Source organism: Solea solea, chromosome 7 (assembly GCF_958295425.1).
Source record: "Solea solea chromosome 7, fSolSol10.1, whole genome shotgun sequence".
Taxonomy (NCBI): Eukaryota; Metazoa; Chordata; class Actinopteri; order Pleuronectiformes; family Soleidae; genus Solea; species Solea solea.
This window is the reverse complement of record NC_081140.1, coordinates 7,725,379-7,742,644: the sequence shown is the minus strand read 5'-3', so window position 1 is coordinate 7,742,644 and position 17,266 is coordinate 7,725,379. Positions and strand designations below refer to the sequence as shown.

General features: G+C 41.9%; 2 protein-coding genes across 3 annotated transcripts in view; both read right to left on the bottom strand.

The window, feature by feature from the left end:
• Positions 1-11,290, bottom strand: part of LOC131463152 (RNA-binding protein Musashi homolog 2-like) — a 121,980-nt gene extending 110,690 nt beyond the window's left edge. For both annotated transcript variants that reach the window (XM_058634870.1, XM_058634871.1), the window contains exons 1-5: positions 11,092-11,290; positions 9,022-9,062; positions 8,753-8,834; positions 8,265-8,349; positions 6,435-6,476 (exon numbers count right to left, since the gene is read on the bottom strand). In XM_058634870.1, the coding sequence (XP_058490853.1) occupies positions 6,435-6,476; positions 8,265-8,349; positions 8,753-8,834; positions 9,022-9,062; positions 11,092-11,153 (312 nt within the window). In that variant the 5' untranslated portion in view covers positions 11,154-11,290. The remainder of the gene's footprint in view (positions 1-6,434; positions 6,477-8,264; positions 8,350-8,752; positions 8,835-9,021; positions 9,063-11,091) is intronic.
• A 2,020-nt stretch (positions 11,291-13,310) lies between these two features.
• On the bottom strand, positions 13,311-16,468 carry LOC131463153 (gap junction delta-2 protein). The gene is made up of 2 exons (XM_058634873.1): positions 15,988-16,468; positions 13,311-15,107 (listed from the first exon to the last, which is right to left on the bottom strand). The coding sequence occupies exon 2, from the start codon at positions 15,097-15,099 to the stop codon at positions 14,002-14,004; it is 1,098 nt and encodes a 365-aa protein (XP_058490856.1). The 5' UTR covers positions 15,100-15,107; positions 15,988-16,468; the 3' UTR covers positions 13,311-14,001.
• Positions 16,469-17,266: the final 798 nt, after the last annotated feature.

Genomic DNA, 17,266 nt, shown 5'->3' with positions numbered 1-17,266 from the left:
TGATAAAGGCTGTGATTTGTACAGCTTCCCTTCCCACTGCTAACAAGAGCAAACCAGCTTCCTGTCAAATGATCCATACCTGCAGCCTCCTGGCCCCTGCATCCCTCTCATCAAAGAGGGGGTTCACCCAGGCCTGTCTGCTCGCTCTCTTTGAAGCAGCAGATGAGGATGTGTGTGGGCGAAACAAGCACCAGGGCAGAGAGACTACATCTTCCCCCATGCAGTAAGAAAAAGACACCCGAAACAAAGGTTTCCACTTGAGAAAATGGGGGCTCTCTCTCTTTGTTTGAGCACATTTGTTCAGCTGCTCTCCTCATTAATGTCACTCAGTGAGAGAGGTACTTGTGGGCTGACCGAAGCTACGCCTTCCGCCTGTTGCTCTTGTGCACTGTGAAGCGCTGTGTGACCCTGCAGCAGATATGAGATCAGTGAAGCGGTGCATGGCCGTGGAACACTTAACACGGCTCGGGCCTCTTTGAAGTGCCTCTAAAATGATCAAAAATATCTCTTCTGACTTTATCACCCCACGGGAAAATGTGTTACTAGCCACCTTTTCCAGATTTGAAAGGTCAGCTAATTCTTTCTCTCTCTCTGATACACTTTCTCTATGCCAATTTATAGTATCTGCTTTTACAGTGTGTTATTGTTACCTCGTGCGTTTCTCATTTTCATATGCAGGTTGAAACACAGTCATTAGCTGAAAGAGAAACAGCTGTGTAGGAGGTTTGAAAGTGGATGAGGAACAGCCACACACTGCTACCAGGGGGAGGTTGTGGAGCCCAGTTTGAAGTCACGGGTCTCACACTACGGTAAGACTGAGTACAGCGACAAGAAAACGGGCAACGTTGAGGACTGTGGACGCAGTGGTCAGCCAAGGAAACTTATGCCGTGTTTCCACTACGTGGTCCCAGCTCACCTCTACACGGTTTGGTTGGTTTTCCATTACAATATAGTTCCTCCTCACCACAGCACGGCTGCATGAAACTGCCCTGACTTCTTTTGACACGCGACACACACAAACGAGTGACTTGTAGCAGTTGTTTTTCCGATGTACTGAATCATTAGAATCAGTTAATTAAAAAGATTTTTTGGTACTTCCTGCATGACCGGACTCTGTCCGACACAGTCACAGCACTGAAATACAGCGGCAGGGATTTGTGATGCAGCTCGCCGGCCGCGATCGCACGCTAAATACACCAGACTCCTCTGTTAAATATTGAGATTTTAGACATTTCCTTGTTAAATGTTGGAGATTAACCCACGTTTTCAGGATTAAGTCTTTTTAACTGATCTTTTTAACTCCTGTGCCTCTTCCTGTGACGTCACTCTGACCAATCAGTGGCCGGCAGTCTTGACAACATCACACATAGGGTCGCCACAGCTCGCTTGGAACCTCGCCTGAGTAGGTACTAAAGAAAAAGTACCAGGTACTAACGCTAATGGAAAAACAAAATAACCGTGCCCTGTCGAGGCGAGGCGAGCTGAGCCATAAGCCATAAGTGTGACAGATTATACCCATCTGCTGTCTAGCAAGAGGTGGTCTTCGTGGAAGAATTGCATCAAAAACTTTGGCCTTCAATGAGAAATTAAAGGGGAGCAAACCCAGCTATGCACACCCGCCTAAAACACCTGTACTGTAGGTTCAATGTTTACAAAAATAAACAGTTGTGTAAATGCACCTGCATGAACACAGAGCTAGAGCTGAAACAACTAATGGATGAATCGATTATTAATCGATTACTAAATTAATAGACAACTATTTTGATAATCGATGAATCGGTTTGAAGCTTTTTTCATGATTAAAACAAGATTTCCGATCTTTTAAGCTTCTTAATTGTGAATATTTTCTTCATTTCTTTGCTCTGGATAACAAAGAAATCATTAAAAGTGAATCATTTTGGTTTGTGGACAAAACAAGACATTTGAGAACACCATCATTTCCAGGTTTGAAGAACACAGATCAACCTTTTTTAAGATTTTCTGACATTTTATGGACCAAACGATTAATCGATTAATCGAGAAAATAATCGACAGATTAATCGACTATGAAAATAACCGTTAGTTGCAGCTCTACACAGAGCACTGCCGAGTATTTCGTCACTCCGAAAGTTTGGCAAACACACTGTACAACATTTTGGATTTGGTTTTGGGTTTGGGGGGCAATAATGCCGCAGCGCGTTGAATGACAACCGTGGCATGCACAGAAGACGAAGAAGAAGAAGCGGAAACACAATACAGGACGAGCTAACGCAGACACAATGGAGAGAAGGCAACACACACGCACACACTCACACGCACGCACAAATTTTACAGCTGCAATCTCCAAGCAGTACTGTAGACATGTCCAGGCAAAGTAAAATCTATAACTATCAACAGTTTCAGTTAAGATAAACACTGAGTTCTGTGTTTGTGTATTGGTTTTGGTTTCAGTGTTCAATCCTGTGTCTTTACTCAAAGTTACGTTCGTGAGCATTCAGATGTACAAACCCAGCGTTACATTGATTTTATTTGTTTTTGCTTTGCCAAAATATGTTAAATGGGCAAATCAAACAATTCCATTTTTTTTGTAACATCCAGTTGGTTTCTTCATTTTGAAGAGAAGCATTTCATTTTAACACTGTGAATTTAAAACAGCACATTGGAACTCCTGCATTTATTCAAGTAAATATCGGTAATACAGTGAAAATGGGAGGCCCGCAGCCCTAAATTGCCCACTTGCGCTCCTAAAATGTTGAATTCATCTTTATAGGGAATATGCTACTCAATAGAATTTCTATCGAAGTGAATAATTATTTGCTGAAGAACAATTATTACTATTAATAAATAACTACTCACTGAAGAATAAAAAAATCAGTTGTTCCGCTACCATGATGAGCAAAGAACCCAGAATGCCACTGATAAAAAGTTGCCTGTTGTATGACTCAGCTCTGCACTGCAGGCACTTACATCACACTGACTGAAAATAAAGCTCGCGCACTATCTGCATATATTACACTGTACATTATCGGCCAACAGGCATAATGCTAAGCAAAAAACGACTTGAGGCCGAGTCTGACACGATGTGAAGAGAAGGGTAGGATTTGCCACATTGTATCAAGATTATGCATAATTGTATCCTGTCGACGTGGACACCAACTAATAATTACTTTAAAGTGTGTGCATTCCCTTCCATATAAACCAGCGACATGCTGCGACTGAAAGGTACAAAGAATGACATTTGAAGGAACAGGTCCAGGACACGAGGTGCTGTTTAACCTTCTGCCTTCCTCCACTGTGCACAGCCCTGCTATCTGCTGCCCCCTCCTTGTATTGTTGTCCATGTCCTTGAATTAGTCTCACGCTTATTCGGATAATGAATGCAAAAGTTCCCCACCTTCACCGTGAAAAATGACTCTCACACGCCGGAGGGGAAATATCAACGTTTGTGCCCAAAAAAATAAATAAAAACAGCACAATGTAAAGTACAGCAAAAAAAAAATATCAATACAGCAATGTCAAAAAAGATTTCATGCCAACTTGACTCACCAGCATCACATAATATTTCCAGATAAAACAAACTGTGAGGCAGAGTCTTGTCACAGTATTGATTGGTATTAAGAGAAGCCACTACAGTCACCTTAATCTGCTGTGGAAGAGGAAGAAGACGATGAGGAGGAGGACATTTGTGAAGTAAAGACATTAACCAATACATGATCAATGCTGGGGGAGCTGCTGAGAGACCAGAGAAAGGCAGACCCTAAAGAGTTAATGCATCTAAAAGGTACAGTATGTCGGGTTTAAAGAATCATACAGAAGACTGTAACAAGATAAGTGTTAAGATAAGCAGATTTGAGGGCATAGTAACCTTTAAAATCCTATAGGGATATTGGAAAAAGTGCTCGTTTGATATTATAAGATTGCATATGGGCATGTAGATTACATTTCAAACAACACAGATGTGATTAAAGCACTAAAATGTTGCTCGTGGGGACTTTAACAGAAGTTGTGTTCTTGTGTTACGTACTGTATATCTTCAGTGTAGATCCTTTCGAGAGCTACGTCACAGAAATGTGCGTGTGCAGTTGGGGGTCAGAAAACACACTCGTACCATTAACTTGTACAACAGTCCAACACATAAGATGCTTACTTGTAGCGTAGTTGGCTGTGAAAATAGAACCATCAATGGCGTCAAGTTCTTCAGAACCCCTACAGGATCTCATCCCTTTCAAAAAGGGATAGCACGTTGACAAGTAAACATGGTGTGCTAAAAACGCTCCTTGTAAGACTTGTATGCGCATAGACGTTCTCGCGTGTACAGGCTAGGTTTATCTATAACGTAAGAGTGAAAGCTGGCCACTGGAGAGCTGGCCACCAGTGGTCCCCAACCCCCGGGTCAATTGGTACCGGGCCACAGAGAAAGAATACATAACTTACATTATTTCCGTTTTAGTTATTATCCGATTCTGAACAATGTTTTATTTTGAAAAATGACCAGATTATCCACACCACATCTGTCTATGACTCACTCTTGACGCATGTCAAGATGCTTGCCTCGGTCACATGTCACGGTCGAAGAAGAAGATCGACTGCTGGAGATCGCAAAGTTGCGTTTATTATTATATTTAGAAAATACCAGTTTTTATGCTGGTCGTATCATTTTATTTTGTTGTATTTATCCGCCACACATTAAAGGCGACATAGAATGCTTGTATCACACATATATGTTAGTTATGGAGGTCTACTTACATATATGAACTTGTTTTCATGGTTAAAAACCTCCTAATCGCTGCAAACGAGCCGATCAAAATATCTCCTCACTGACGCTCTCGTCAGCCGCGCTGTTTCAGACCAAAATCACACCCCCAGAATGTGGACTGTGTTGTGATTGGCCAGCCAACGAGAGCTTTCCCACTGTCCTGTGATTGGCCATGTACATGGAAGTGACGTAATAGATAGGCCAGCTCTCAGATACACAGCTCCCCCTCTGGCACGGTGGATGCTCTGCATCTCAGCAGCTACAACGAGAGTAGTTCTTCTTCTTCTGCGGTTGAATGTACGCAACCGGATGTGCCCGGACTAGTGCCCGCACCGGGAGGCGCTACGGTGGTGAGAGGAGTGGTGAGGATTTCTGATGACGACATCAAATTAAGGAAGTGTCGATCCGCTTCGCAGAGCCCAGGAAAACAATACAACACTATTTCTCAGCAGTGGCTGAACTGTTGTTCTGAAACTTTAGGGTTTCATAAACGAGGTAATGACGCAGATACACACACAAACGCAGCGTTAATTGGAGCTTCCGGTCTATGTGGCCTTTAAAGGCCGGTCCGTGAAAATATTGTCTGACATTAAACTGGTCCGTGGCGCAAAAAAGGTTGGGGACCGCCGATCTAGCCAATCTTTTACGGAAGCTGGGTCAGGCAGGCTATTGCCGTCGGCTAGTACTAATTTATTTAGGTATTGTTCGCGATCCTTAATCGGCAACAAAAGAACATTCAGAATTATTTGATGGAGGACCGTAGACATACATGCTCTTTGCTTACCTGTTTTCTGACGTTTTCTGACCCCAAACTGCGCATGCATTCTCGGTGGGGTTGTTTGTATACAATGAAAGGGTCTATATGATTGTCTTGTAATATACTGAATACTGCCAAAATGACTGCACTTGTTATTGTGGTCTGTATATATATATATATATATATATATATATATATATATATATATATATATACCACATTGCACTGTGAGGAAATTCCACCCTCAATACGTCCTCTTTACCGGCCATTACGACAGTTGTTAAGCTCCACTTAAACAAGTGCGCCGCCTCACCTAAACAAGAAAATATCCCATGCTGGTCGTGGGTTCAACAGCAACATCCCACATCAAAGAGAGCGAGATCTCTTCAATCCCTCTTCACTCTGCAACCACAGCGCCCAGAGTGACAACAGCTCTCTCGCTCTGTGTGATAACACACTTCAGCAATCACAGCAAAACAAACAGCGTTCCGGATGCATTCATGCGGCACACGTGCACCGTCAGTAGTCAAACTCTGTCTCGTCTTAACACTGCTCAGTGTTTTTGAGCTCAACAAAGGCAACTAAACCTCAGCATCATCCCTCTGTCTGTGTGTGTGTGTGTGTGTGTGTGTGTGTGTGTGTGTGTGTGTGTGTGTGATGCTGCAGTGGGCTGTGAGGACACATTTTGATGCAAACCTGTTTTTGTAAGGACATTTTGACCTTGTGAGGATGTTTTGTCTGGGCTTCACTACTTTCAAGGGCTTTTTGAGGATAAAGACCTGATTTTATGGTTAAGGTTAGAATTAGTTTTGAGGTTAAGAGTTAGGGGTTATGCATTTAGTTGTGATGGTTATGGTAATGAGTTAGGGAATACATTATGTCTGAGTATCCTGAGTGTGTGTGTGTGTGTGTGCATGCAGGAAAGGATAAAGGTCTTTTTACCTTGGGTTGAGCACGTCGAGGAAAAGCAACTTTAGGGTCAATCTGCGGGAGGAGGAGGAAGAGGAGGAGCACATGATGTTCAGTCAGCAAAGACACAGAAACAAAACACTGTAGGACGACATCAATTCTCCCAATGTGACATTGTGACATCCTTCTCTACACGTGCTGCCTTCTTATGGTGCGTTCACACCGAACGAGACAGGATGCAAATTTCACTGCAGTCGTGTGCACAGGGCGTCGCTAATCCTGGGAGCCAAATCCCACGAAGACACAAAATTCCTGTTTAGTTTACTTTATTTTGCACACACACAAAAAAAAGGAAGGAAAAAAATATATTGAAATAGAATCTGCAGGCTTAGGTTGAAATATGTGAACTCAAATATTAAAAAATGAAAAAAAAAATCGCATGATGTGATGTTGCAATGTCCTGACACTGAATCAGAAACTAACGCCTCTATGATGGAGCCGTTTTTATTTTTCAGTGCAAGTATTTTGACACAGGCAAGATAGAAGAAATCCTCTGATTCAACACAAGGCAGCAAATGATCTGACTCTGAATCCTTGTCAGTCAACAATGTTCCAAGACTGACATGATGACTATGATACGGATATCAACTTTTACTCAGCTTTATTATCAACTGTGTTTTTTCACTAATCCATCTGTTTAGATTATGTTCTAACGAGAAAAGTAATATTCCATTGTATACTCACACAGTATATTAACCCTTTAACACCTAAGCTTCAAAATGTCCGTCTGGACTTGTTTCTTGCTTATTTTAAACTTAAAAATGTCCTGTGAGTAAGTGCTTTTGCCCATTTTTCCAGAATAACTTTCAATATCTGGCAGTTATTTACAATTTACTGCATGTTAAAATAGAATATTAACAATTTAAAATGAAGAAAAACAGGTTTTATGTAAATAAAACACTGTCGTTTTTTTAATTTAGATTATGCGTGTAAATTTGAAACTTCAACAGCATAAAACCTATTTAAAATTAAAAAATGTGAGTTTTTGTCTCAATGTCCTGCTTCCTGCAACAGCGCAAGTAAAATTACCGTAATAACCAGATGTCGGAATTTTTCCAATTACCGTCGCGTAATTACGGCGGTGCAAGGTGTGCTTGTGTGAATGTGTCTTCTGTGAAGTGGAAGGAGGGGGACAGATTCAAAAGAAAGAACTATCTATATTTTATTATAGTACTTATATTGTATTTGGAAGGACGAGGTCCTCCTTGTCCTTGACCGGCAATATCTAAATAATTAAAATGTTGCCCCCTGTGTGATCAGTGTTCTGAAGACATTTTATTGCCAGGTTGGAGTGACCCTGGCCTTCCAAAATGCCACCAAACATTTGTTGAAAGCCTGCTCATGGTGTTCCTGCAATATGATCGTCACAAGGCAAAAAATACGGGATTTCTGAGACGACGGTGAACCTTTGACCACCAACCAAGTCAATTACAATGATTCCCCTTAATAAGCTTAAGCTAATATGGTTAAAGGAATATGGATGGACAGACAAACCACTAAAAAGATGATGCCTTTAGCCATGGCTGACAACATAAAAAGACAAATATGAGGTATGTTTTCATTTCCTGTTTTTTTTGTTGTTGTTGTTTTTTTTAAATCAGAGGAAATTATCTCAATGAAAAAACCTCACTAAAACAGTTGGACCTACTCAGGAAATCAAACTGCTGGGTTAATTGTGTGTGTGTGTGTGTGTGAGTCAGCTGAGCTCTGCTCGTGAGCACGATACACATACACACACATGGCTGAACAGAACACAACACACCCACTGTCTCTCATGCAATCAGAGTGAAAAGGTGAACGTACCCTTTTAGAGTCCAGCTCGTGGAGCGGCTGTGCTAAGACTTTATCGACGCCGGCAGCGTCCGCAAACGTGATGAAGCCAAAACCCCTGCAGAGAGACACCAAACAAGAGCACATGACAATCGTAACCGTGTTTCCCACTCCGCCGCAGTTTTCAATTCACGCGACACAATGACACACGGCGTGTCTCATACATGTTGTTAATGTTGTGGAGAGCAGACAGCGCTTCTGTTTTTTTCTGCTTTCTTTTTGCCTGAAATGGTATTTTAAATTAAAGTGGAGTAGTGTGGATGTAGCCTTAAACAGATTAAAGCCCCCATAATAAATGGCAGTAGAGTGAATATGTTCCGTCGCTCCATGGTCAATGTCAAACTGCATTACCCCGTCATCCCATGAATAATCACTCCAGCAAAAATGCTTTCTCCCCCCCTCCCTCCCTCCCTCCCTCCCCCTTTATTTTTGCAAGAGAGGAAACGTGTCTATTCATTTACCTGGAGCGTTTTGTCGTCGGGTCTCTCATCACCATACATTCTCTGATTTCACCGAATTTACTAAAATAATCTCTAAGGCTGTCTGTGGAGGGGGGGACAAAAACAAAGAGACAAAGTGGTTACGAGTTGATTTCATTTATACTTCCTTCGTTAAATAAAAGAGATGAATGTGTTTTGTCGGCAGTGACTGTCTCGGTGATACACAGGGGTCAAGTGGAGGACACACACACACACACACACAGAGAAAGAGATACGGATGCTGTTCGTACCTGGTGAAGTTTGCCAGCTGAGGCCACCGATAAACATTTTCCTGCCAAGTGAAAGAACAACAGAAGTCAGTCCAGGTTTTTGTCATTGGCCGTTGATGTTTAGCGAACAAAGACTATTTTGAGACTGCAGGATTCTTTTTCTCTCACTTTGGTATCGACAGATGCGTATTCACATTTTGGTGGTGGTGCGTCATCAGAAACTCAGCCATGTTTTATGACACTTTGCATCTTCCTTCCCCCCTTGCCTCTTCTTCTTCCTCTTTCACCTCCCCCTCACCTCCAAGTGTATAATCCCTTCATATTAAAAAAGTAAGACTTTTTTCATAGTCTTAAAATAAGCCTTTTATTAAGCTTCAGACAAAGCACTTGCTTTAGGGAGAACTGCACTGCCGTGTTTCCACAGCAGCCTATGGAGACAAACCTGCCAGAATAAGTGCACTTTTTTTGCATTTTGAAGCGGAAATTTGCACAAAAACCAAGGACAACTCCGCCCACATTAAGCCAATGCAGAAAAACCAATGAAGAAGAGGACGAGGAAACAGAGTGAGTGGGAGACAGTAGTCATGAGTGTTTACATCCTTTCTACATCCATCCCTGACGTGCTTGAGACAGGGAGGGGCGAGTGGAGGACTTCCTTCATTTGACGGGAATCTGCAGTCTCACCAATGATGTCACTAATTCTTACACACTGGATCTTTAAAGTCCGGATCATCCCTGCATCCAAATGACAACAGAGGTCCACTAGAGTCCTACGTGGACATTGATGAGCACCCAAGACCTGTCTTCACCAAAGAAGACGGGTGGGCACTTACTTAAAGGAATACATTTAGCTTTGTATTACTAGAATAGGGGGAGTATATTTGAAAAATGGTGCTTCCCAACCTCAGTTGGGTCTTGAGCCTTGGTCCGAGGCTTTAAACTGCAACTTTAAACCCACTCTTAGAGGGACGGGACTTCATTCCCAGAATGTAAACAGTTACGCTATCAGGACCAAGTGTCACTACCGGACATGTAACAAAGAAAAGCAGGGGAAACTGAGGTTGGGAAGCACAGTTTTTCAAAAATACTAACCCTATTCTAGTAATACAAAGCTAAATGCAAATCAAGTATTCCTTTGCGAGGAAGTCTTCTGGTGCCCACACGCGTAGCACTCAAAGGGACATACAGATGAGGACACATCCTGGTGCTCTTGACTGACCCTCGTTTCAGTATGAATGGAAGCGTGTGGAAATGCAGAGACTGCAAAAAGTATGACCCAGGCCTAAGAGTGGCACAGAAGACAATTTGAAATCCATTTCCGAGCAGCCGGAGCGTTCAGACTGAGACACAAACACTTTTCAAACCACCTACAATTTTGTTTTGTTTTGCACTGTCAAAACTTACAAAAAAACAATCTAGAAGGCACTTGCACATGCAGAAGAAAAATATATATATGCTTTTTCTGGCAGTCTGAACAGAGAAGTAAAAAAAAGGCTGCATGAGGTGGTGTATCTGTCTCTCTGCTGGAGACCTGCTCCATTTACAACACCTGAGTCAGGGACACAGCCACAGTCTGCAGCCTGGCACAGTCTCCATGTGATCAACTAATACCGTCAGTCTCAACTTCACAAAGTGGTTCCATTGCATAAAAAAAGAGGGTTAGAAGAATCGTCTCCTCAGTCCTCGTGTCAAAACGCAGCCGGAGCGTGTTTTATGTAAATACAGCGCGACTAAGCGGAAGAAAAACTGTGCCGACTTAACCAGACAAAGCTTTAGATTCATAAAAGCCCTCCGTGACTCATCCTTTACCCCCGCACTTTTACCAACAACTACAACACTGTTAAACTCCCAACATCTCCGAGGGAAGTTTGGCGTGTGATCTTTCCAAACATGCATAAATATGGGATATGGTAATATGGCACATATGGGACCCTGGCGGGGGAATATTCAGCAAAAGAGAGGCAGGCCCGTCTGAAGATAGAACCAGGGTAAGACAAACGGATCCCGGGGAGTCAACAGATTCACTTCAGCATTAACGGATCATACGTAACAAGCGCGCATGTTTCCGCTGACAGGCTGGAGTCACCTTACCCGGGGTCGTGTTGCGGATCAGCCGGGCTTCCTGACGGTGCTTGGCTGCCGTCTCCTTCCATGTCTGACCCAGGTACAGGCAGTGACAGGCGGACACAAGCAGACGGTGGGGTCGGCAGGTAGAGCGGAGCGGATGGAGCTCCGGTGTCAGTGAGCCGGGGGGATGCAGGCAGCGCTCCGTCCGTCACACGTGGGATCAGCCCGGTCTGTTCTCTCCCTCCCTCCCTCCACTGTCACCGACCAACCACGCTGACGTCAGTTTTCCACAGCCCGCCCACAAGGAGCACAAATGCAGATGTGCATTAACCTGGAGTTCTTTCAATGACGGGCAGCGTCGTATATTTGCGAGAGGATTCCTGCACGATCATGTGACTCACATGCAACATTGCAATCAATCAATCAATCAATCAATCAATAACTAAGGAGCTACTGAACACTTTGCAAATGAGGATTTATCAGAGGGAATTATTATAATTATCATTAGGATTATTATTAGCAGTTATTATTATTTTCAGTATGTAATCAAATCTACCAGTCATTGCTTGGAATTAAGAAATGAGGCCATTCAAACATACATGTGGAACATTTCATCTTTAATTTCTCTTAATCCATCCTGTCAAATGGACTAATTATCAATCATTGTATGCCCTGAGTTGTCCTAACCTCAAATCCATGAATAATAGTTAGCAGATTTTTAAAGCAGTTTGAGGGTGCACATGGGGGGAAAAACTGATCAAAGAAATGCAACTAAAAATGCAATTAGTGGAACTAATTGTAACTGGAAAAGACAATTGAAAATAACTGGTTTAGTTTCTTATTAAATTCCTGGGGATTTAGTATTTGCTCTAATAATCAATGCAATTAATCACACACCCTCGCAGCTGTTCACATGTGCAGTAGAATTCTCCACTCAGTTTTGCATTATGAGTCATGTGGATCGTTAAGAACACTTCCTGTGGTCCAATCAATAATAATTGAGTGAAAAGAAGTGTTCTGATCATGTGTTCCTGTCAGCCTGCAGCATGAACAGCTGTTCAATAGGATGTGCAATGTTGAAAATGTGCTTTTTCTCTCTCCTGCTTACACGTACTGCCATCTGCTGGACATGTCTGCACCTCACCGCCTGAACAGCTCACCCTTGAGTCCACTGTTGATTGAATGAAATGTTTCAAAATGGAAATGACAGTGTTCAGCTGAACTTCCAGGGGTGGACGTATCATTTGAACTCTTCAGAAACTGCTTGTTTTTCAGATGTCACAGCAGTTTAGAACAAAGTTTTTTCTCCTTTGTGGTGTGTGAGTTATACATGGGGCTGTTCTCTTAGCCAGAGCTAAAAAAATAAGAAGTAACTGCAAGTGTTTGAGTACCACCCATAGGATGAGCTCTGTCATTGCATCAAACATATCACATGTATTTGCTTACATGCAGAAATGACGCATGTGCTTAGTGAAGGTGTGAGTTATCAGAGTGGATGTTTAAACTTGTAGCACTACACTGACTTAATATATTACAAAATGAGAAGATGTTTTGATCTTTTCTGAAAATAAATTCAACTAAATTAAACTGAAAGCTTGCTCACAGAGCTCACACACAGAACGTGTCCAGTACGGGTTTCAGTAATATTTCCATCTGATTTTGTAGTGTCATATTCTCTCGTTTGTAGAGAAAGGCATTGCAAGGTACATATACTGCACCTGGGCATGCATGTGGAAGACTTTGCTTTGTATTTACAGTGTCAAAAATGCATGTTAATGCTTTAGTCCTCAAGTTTTTTGTGACTAAATAAATCCAACGGCAGGTACATTGTTTGTGTAATATCTATTTGAAGGTAAGCAGGAACATTTTGTGATTGAAATGTAATTTCTACATAAAACAAAGCATTTTATTGCATCAAGTCATTGCATATCGCAATGTCTCTTCCCTGAATTTTGTCATAGAGCATTGATCTAGAGCAGTGATTCTCAATCCTGGTCCTGGGGACTCACTGTCCTGCATGTTTTTGATGTTTCCCTGCTCCAACACACCTGATTCATGCAGGGCAGGATTGAGGAACACTGATCTAGAGACACATTGTCCTTCATTTGCAAATTACAAATAAGGTAAAAGGTGGACAAAACCCTTTGGATTGAAGCATTTCCTGCACTCAAATAAGGTTATAGCTCCTTGGATGAGAAACATGTAGAAACAAAGTCAAAGAAAACTCCATGACGCTCTTTTAAACTTTGAAAAGATACCTTTAATGTAATGGCATAATCATGTCCACCCCTTCAAAATATATACATACAGTATATATACAGACATGTGTCATGTTCATCAGAGAGTCGAAAAACTCCCATTACATGCTGCCACACGATTGCCAGTTTAAATGAATGCAGCTGGACAGATGTTCTTAATAAAGTGCTCAGTAAACTCTGACTATGTATTGTATGAACTCACCATGAATGTTTACATTTCTGTGGATAAAAAAAACACCTGAGTTCATTTACAGCAAGATAACTAAGGAGTTAAGCGTCACATGTAGAGACAAAAAGATACTCTCTAAAACATGCTTGTTTACTGAGTGTACTTTCCCACAATGCTACACTGGCAAGAAATGCAAGAACTGCAAGAATCAGGCACATTCACAATGTCTTTAAAAATAAACAAAACTGCTATGGCTCAGCTGTACATGGTTGAATTGTTTGACCTTCAGCCAACTTCAACTCAGACACAGCAAGAGCATTCCCAACTGCACATTACTGGTAATTGCACATGTTCTCCTTTGCATATGAGATCCAATCACAGGTGGTTACTGGACACCGTGTGAGTTGTCCACTTGTGATTGGGTCACTCAGGACAAGTGGTAATGTTGCACACATGTGCAGCCCAGAAGTGTTTTCACAGATTTAACTACAGCACAATGTCTCTGTCTCATAACCAAGACTTAATACGTCCCATTCTGGTCATGTTGGCCAACTTGACCTTCACTTTGTCTCTGCTCTCTGGATTTCTCTTGGAGATGCATTCCACAGTGGAGTCTGTCTCAAAGGAGATAGCTGGGGCATGTGTAAGCCGACCTACTGACTTCTCTGGGACCATGGCTGCTGGGGTCTGCAGAACAAGCTGGCCCCTCAGAGAATGCCTGAAATGCAGAAGGAGAGGGTTGTGGTTTGAGTACAGTCTGACCATTTCCCTGTCCTGACTGCAGCAAGTCAAGCAAGTTGAGTGGAGGACGCGGAAAATGTGGACCCAGCCAAGGTAGTGGAGCTCTGCGATGTTGAGCACAAAGCAGCCCAGGCTGATGCTGAACATGAAGTTCAGGAAGATGGTCTTCTCCGTGGCACGTGACACAAAACAGTCTGTACGGGTAGGGCAAGGGTAGGTCTGACAGCGGTACAGGTGAGGCACCTCAAAACCAAACAGGAAGTACTGGCCCACCAAGAAGGTAATCTCCATGACAGATCGTAGTAACACGTGAAGAATGTAGATGAGTAGAACTTGGTTGGACTGCTGGGTTGGGTCCTCCTCTAATTCGCCACACTCCTCTGGCAGAAAGCTTTCTTCTATTCCATCGCTATCCCTCATGTCCCAATCCTCTATGTAATGTGGACAGTAAGTGGGCATCCCAGCACTCACTATGCCATCCTTTCCCATGTGTCCACCTGTCTGTCTGGGGGGCCTCTGTGCTAACACATGTGCGCTTTGGTCAGCTTGCCTCTCATCCTTGGCGATTTTATGCAGAACAAAAACTATGTAAAAAATAGAAGGGGTGGAGACCAGCACAATTTGGAAGACCCAGAACCGCAGATGTGAAACAGGAGCAAATGTGTCATAGCAGACGTTGCTACAGCCGGGCTGCCGCGTGTTACAGGTGAACTTTGACTGCTCGTCGCTGTAGACAGCGTCACCCACCAATGCCACCAGCAGGATACGGAAAATGAGCAGCATGGTGAGCCAGATCTTGCCTATCACTGTAGAGTGATTCTGAACCTCCGACAGGAAGCGACCAAGTATGGTCCAGTCACCCATGGCTTATGCTTAAAGAGAGAACAAAAGAGTTATTAAACAGGTGGGAACTATAGATCTATAACTTTGGAAATGTTATCAGCCATCAACAGGTTTGGGCTAATCATTCAAAAAAGCAAATTAAAAGTGATACTGAATGTGACATTTTATAATTTTGTCATGATTATAACAATGTGCGACCATTCCATGCATCACATTCTCTGATCCCATATTAAGTATTAATATATTTTATAATATTAAATATTAATATTAATGTGTAAGTAATAATATTAGTAAAAAATAAGTTTACTTACACATTGTGTGTTTATTTCCCACAGACGACTTATTTATGTTTAATCATGTGACTTTGACTGGGTGGATTTGTGTATAAAGATATTGGTTTCTACAACACTTTATTTGCTCATGTATTATTTTACTTTTTCTCTTCATGTTCTGCAGCTATCAATAAACACAGAGAAAAAAGAGCTTTCATTTCAGACTGAATGTAAAAAGTAAAGGAGTAACAGAGAAATATATATATATATGCTGTTTTTCTCCTTAAATTGACATACAGTGCAACTATGTTGTGCATCGTTTTTTATCTATTTTTATTATGTGTTAATTAATGTTTGTTTTACATCGGCATACCATTTCATGTTGCTTTATCTACCAAATATGTGCCATTTCAAAAACTGCCATGTATAGCTTTAGATCATAAACTGTAAACTACACTTCAGTTCAAATCCCAGAGGACACGTCCTCTGTGTCCACAGTGAGCACTAATCCTACACACCACGTATTAAAGTATCACATTCTTTCTCAGACACAGTCCCAGACATGCATATACATCTACTACAGTATATATTACACCACAGACCAGAAAAAAAGAAGCACGATGAAATCAGAACTTACCTTAATGTCACCTTGAGCTTTCCAGAATAAATCCCTTACATGAAGACTTTGCTATGCAGTTTGCATGGCTATATTTAATCTAAGTGTTGATTAGATTAATCCTGTTGGGAAGTGGAAAGGGAGAATAGGCTGACCACACAAATTGAGCCAGTTTATCTGAAACTGACTTTGTGCTATGTGGCTACAAAAGCTGGCAATGTACAGTTCAACAAAGATTTCACAGCACAATGAGGGGGGTTCCTTTTCTGAATGGCCTGGAACAGTCAAAAACAAAAAACCATATGGAACAAGCTGGAAAGAGGACACAATGCAGGTTTATACTAAACTTCTGTGTTTAGCCAGCCTGAAAAGCACAGGTTAGAGAGAAATAAATTAGTCTACATTTCCTTCATTTGCAGGGTTCAGCCAGAGTCTGTGTAGCTCCCCTTCCAGTCAGAACGCAGCGGTTCACTTCAGGTAAACATGCTAGAACACAGTACTGAAGTCCATGAAGAGGGTCTTCTGGGCACAGCAGTGTTGGTAAACAGGTGGAAAAGATGCTCCTCTCGGGAATCCAGTCCAGGAATCTCAGTAGATGTTTTCCAGAAGTGACCTCTGTTAATGATCATTACAACTGGGAATGTTTTGGATTATCAGCAGCAGCGTCACCAGCCACTCCCGCCCATTCACTCACCTGCTATCTAACACAGACGATGCTGGTGGAGAGACAGCGAGCACTTTGCACCAGGCTGGAATTTAGTGGAAGGTTGGATCCAGTTCAGCATGTTCAAACAAAACTTAACAACATAGGTCAGCCGAATATGAACAGCAATTAAATCACAACAGGATGACAACAACAGAGTCTCACTATCCCAACTGTTGATTCATGGTCTTACAATAATTGTTTCATGAGAATATTTATATCTTACATATTATGCCACCATTATTGTTCTTATATTTAAATGAATTTAGTTTTTTTGCCATATATCTAATTCAATTTTTTATTGTCTCATTTGGTTCTTGTTCTGTTATATTTTTTTCTGCATCTAACACTATTTGGCACAAGCCTAATCTGAAGTCCTCAGGAAGCGAAATAATGTTTGCCAAGAAATACATACCACAGCTATCAGACAATAAAATTGTTCCTACAAAGAGATTTATACATTCACTCTTGAGCTATGGAGTTTGTACAGTGTTTGTTTACATGCCAGTCTTGGTCAGTATGTAGGCTGAAAAGTCATAGTTCAAATTAAGTTAAAAAGTGTGTGTTGTGGCCGCCATGATAAGAGCTGGTCCAGTT

Bases quoted from the DNA above. Each gene is read 5' to 3' on its own strand.
- LOC131463153 (XM_058634873.1), bottom strand. From the start codon at position 15,099: ATGGGTGACTGGACCATACTTGGTCGCTTCCTGTCGGAGGTTCAGAAT.